At 41.3% G+C, this 4,522-nt stretch overlaps 1 protein-coding gene across 1 annotated transcript; it reads left to right on the top strand.

The window, feature by feature from the left end:
* The first annotated feature begins 415 nt into the window (after nucleotides 1-415).
* On the top strand, nucleotides 416-3,028 carry LOC127969068 (fibroblast growth factor 20-like). Its single transcript, XM_052570727.1, has 3 exons — nucleotides 416-1,309; nucleotides 1,730-1,833; nucleotides 2,054-3,028. The coding sequence occupies exons 1-3, from the start codon at nucleotides 1,033-1,035 to the stop codon at nucleotides 2,297-2,299; spliced, it is 627 nt and encodes a 208-aa protein (XP_052426687.1). The 5' UTR covers nucleotides 416-1,032; the 3' UTR covers nucleotides 2,300-3,028.
* Nucleotides 3,029-4,522: the final 1,494 nt, after the last annotated feature.

The raw sequence follows: 4,522 nt of genomic DNA on the forward strand, positions 1-4,522 counted from the left end.
CTGGCTGAGGCAGCCAAGCGAAGCTTAAATCCAAGAATGACGATACACTTTACCTTTCGAAGTTGTAAGTAAAAGTAGGCTGCGTTTTAGAATATAGAAGTATTTCAGCTTAAGAATTTCACGTTTAATTCAATGAAATACGTGCCGTTTCTTTTATAATTAATTAACTAGAACATTTCTAATTGAAAAAAAAAAGATTATAATTTTTTTTTTTTTCATCGTGATTTGCGATAACACTTTAGGGAACGAACTGCTAATGATAACGCATAGCCTACGCAGATATTACTACACACCTTGAAGTCTTGCCTCTCTCTCTCTCTCTCTCTCTCTCTCTCTCTCTCTCTCTCTCGTTCTCCATCGAGCACCGCCCCCTTTCTTTTCCTTTTTTCCCCTCCTTGGCTTCCACCTGCTTCACACTAGAGATTCGCCAGAGCGCGTAAACCCCGGGGATCGGAACGGATCGGTACACAGTGAGCATCCCTCTTCTCCATCCAACTGCACTTTTATTTTCCTCGATGCAATGAATTGTATGACTATAATGATCTCCACAATGTTGCTTTCTGCACTTTTATCATAATCCATCAATGGATTGAAAGCGTGGAGGAAGATGAAACCGACCAATTAAAGAAGACGCAAGAAGAGGATCAAACGATCCAGGAGTTGTTTCAAACAGTAATCTATAAAGGACTCAATTAGCATATGTCAAGAGGGCATTTACATAAGGGCCGTATTTAAGCTGGTGTCTCAGAGCAGAGCCAGTCGCATCCAGAGAGCACAAGAGGAGAGAAGCCGCATAAGCTTGTGTGCTGGAGTGCGTAAGAGAGAGTATTGGATACACAGGGGACCGGAGCAAAGGGGAGTAGCCTGGAAGGTCGAGAGAGCATGTGCTAAAACCAGAAGAGAGAGAAAGAGAGAGAATCGGATGTAAACACGCATTGTCTGTCAAAGCCGCAAGCAGTGACTGCGCAAAACACTAGGGAAAGGGAAACCACAGGGGTTCTCCTCGCGGCAACTTTTCTTCGAGTGTCGGTGATGGGTGCAGTCGGCGAGCTGGTGGGCAGCTTCTCTCACGGCTTGGAAAGCTTTGCGCACGGGTCTCATTTCGTCCTCACGCCCCCCGGGGACTCCGGTGCTCCGATGAACGAGCACATCTTCTCCGCCGAGCGCCTGTCACGCAGCACTCCACCGGACCTGACGCATCTGAAAGGGATCCTCCGCCGCCGGCAGCTCTACTGCAGGACCGGCTACCACCTCGAGATATTACCGAACGGCTCGGTGCAAGGCACGAGAAAAGACCACAGCAGATTTGGTAAGTGTTATTTACTGTTGTTTCATTAATACAGCCAGTGCTGCTAATATACTATAGTAATAAACCATACAACACTGTGCATTCACAAGCATATCCATAACGCAACTGCACATGCAGAGACTGACAAGGACTGAGGATTATTTTAATGGTTAAAACTCTGATATTAAGACATTTAAATAAAAACATATAATATGCATATATAATTGCAATGCAATCTAAACTCTGATTATATTATTATGAAGACAGTGATTATTATTATTTTCATAAACCTGTGTTCCAATAACAGTACCATATTGCAAACACAGTGATTAAGTGTGAAAGACGTCATGAATTAAGTATAGGGTAGTTTGATGCCACTATTGCATGTGCTTATCCTGCTGTCTCAACAACGGGGAACTAACAGCTGTGCTTTTCTCACAGGTATATTGGAATTCATTAGCCTCGCTGTGGGGATGGTGAGCATCCGTGGTGTGGACAGCGGACTGTATCTGGGAATGAACATCAGTGGCGAACTGTATGGCTCTGTAAGTATAGCAATGCTCCAATATATTTTCTTCTTATAGTTTCCAGTTCTTCCTCTTACTGGTATATTATTTTGAGTAATGCAACAATTCATTTCATTCATATCGTGGCCGTGCTGAATTGAGAGAGTGATTTATGGTGTAATTTCAAATAGCCTTTGGACACAGTTTATTCTTGCATTTGCAGTGTGATTAACCCTTGCCTTCCCTCTTGTTCTCTTAGGAAAAGCTGACAGCGGAGTGTGTGTTCAGGGAGCAGTTTGAGGAGAACTGGTACAACACTTACTCTTCTAACCTTTATCGACACGGCGAGCGAGGATCCCATTATTACGTAGCCCTCAACAAAGATGGAACGTCTCGAGGTGGAGCTCGTTCTCGGAGGCACCAGCGTTTCACGCATTTCTTGCCTCGGCCTGTGGATCCAGAGCGTGTTCCTGAGCTTTACAAGGAGATACTAGGTCACAGCTGAAGCCACTGAACCTCAAATTCAACCCCCTCCAAAAAGCACCTGCATGCTCCTTATCCCCCTCGGACAAACCTGTGTCAGGAGAAAGCTGCTCAGACGAGGAGGGAAAGAGGCCCTTATTTGCGGGCTGAAGTTGGACCATTAGCAGGAGATGGAAAGCCCTGGATTGGAGTTGCAGGGACCAAATGTCTGGATAGTTCCTGATGAACAGATCCATTCACACCTGCTGTTTGTAGGACACAAGGGATTTTGGATTAAAAGAGAGCACTGGTGGACTTCTTGCCAGAGGATGATGGATATCTGCTACTACTGAAAATACCAAAAGGCTTCTGAAGGAATTCTGTGAAATGCTTTTGAGATTTTCTTCTCTTCCAAACACTGGCATGGACAAACAGGAGACAAACTCCTCCAAACATATCTCTTTAGGTCCTTTAATTTATGTTTTTGAAAGATATTTATTTTATATATTTATTTATTTTGAAAATATATTTTTACAAGAATATATGCAAGATGTAACAGGAACGTCATGAGAGCTTTATTTTCTAACACTATAGAGACATGACTTCTAGAGACAGAACTACTGAAGAAAGTATTTTTGGTGTTTTTGGTTGTATGTGATCCACCATGGTGTCCCTCCATTTTTGTTTATCTCTCATGTCATTAAACCAGATCCTTAAGAGCCTGAGAATGTTCCAGAATTCACTGGGGAATTAAACAGTTCAAATGACTGCATTTCGTTGTGTCTGTCCTTTCAGTAGAAACATAAGGTCACCTGTCAGAGGTGAATGGTTATTGAATTTCTATTTGGATGAAAAAGGTCGACTTTTAGGGAAACGTAAGCAGGGACAGCAGGTGTCTTCAGCTGTCCGATTCTCATTGATCCCGTTGCCTTAAATGAAATCAAATCACTTAAAAGCCTAAACTGTTATGCTAAACAGTGTGCAATAATACAATTTGCTAAAAATGTTCATTTCATGCTTCAGGATCTTTCCATCTCTCTCTCTCTCTCTCTCTACCCTGCTGTTAAAAAGGCAGCACAATGCTAAAATTAAAACACAATGACCTAAAAACAATTTCCCCTCCCGTTTTCTTCTTAAGGCAACCTTCTCAAGTGACACCTCTGGCCTGCAGGAAGCCCTGCACAAAGTGGCCTTTTCTTTTGCTAAGTGTCTTTTGAATGCCATGTACTAGGAGCTTTCAAATCTGTTGTAGAATGCAGGATTGTGGGGTATACATTTGCTGAGCCAGTGCAGGTGGAAGTTTTCTTAGGAAGCATGAGGTCATTTCAAGACAGGCAGAGTCACGTGTGGTCTGAATCACCTAAATTACACTGGCTTGCAAGTGCTTTGTGTTTTTCCCATCTCTTATTTCTTTTTTGTTTGATGCTTTTCACTTCCTTTCCCCCCTTACGGTTGTGATTCATTGGCTTTGATGACACCTGATGAGCTGGCTGCCTGTCAATCTGACTGTCTGTGAGAGTGAGGTGACTGTATGCATGTTTAAGGAAGGAAATGTTACTTTTTAAGTAGTGTAAGGGGAGAGGTGGCTCTGGGGCACACATGCGTTTCCAAAACAACACTGGTATAAGGGCTCTTGATCACAGAGAAATAGGGGAGATGGGGAGCACTGTAATCCTTTTTTTTGCATTCTCTCCAACTTTTATAAAATATTTCCACTTTTAAATGCTACACATTTAAATAGTTTTGAAATATACTATATCTATACTATAGTGTAAATAAGTGCAAGTACGTGCATTACTATCAGTTGCTGGGGCCAGCTGGAACACTAAAATTATGCCATTTATGAATAAAATTAATTAAAAAAGCAGATAAAATGGTTGAAAACAAAGAAAGAAATACACTATACTGTTCTAAGGGTCAGTGTAGGATGTATTATTCATCAAGGATGTATTAAAGTGACAGTAAGACATTCATAATGTTACAAAAAATGTGTATTTCAAATAAATGTTTTTCCTTTGAATTCTATTCATCAAAGACTCCTGGTTATAAAAATGCATCAGGGCTCCCACAAATATATTAAGTAACTGTTTTTAACACTGATAATAATATGAGGAAATGTTTCATGAGCAGCAAATCAGCATATTAGAATGATTTCTTTATTCTAAGGGAAGGATCTTCTCGTGGGCTGCGATGATATTTAACTATATTACGGTTTTACTGCATTTAAGTTTAAATAAGTGCAGCATTTGTGAGCATCAGAGATTAT

Source organism: Carassius gibelio, chromosome A1, assembly GCF_023724105.1.
Source record: "Carassius gibelio isolate Cgi1373 ecotype wild population from Czech Republic chromosome A1, carGib1.2-hapl.c, whole genome shotgun sequence".
In the NCBI taxonomy this organism is placed as follows: Eukaryota; Metazoa; Chordata; class Actinopteri; order Cypriniformes; family Cyprinidae; genus Carassius; species Carassius gibelio.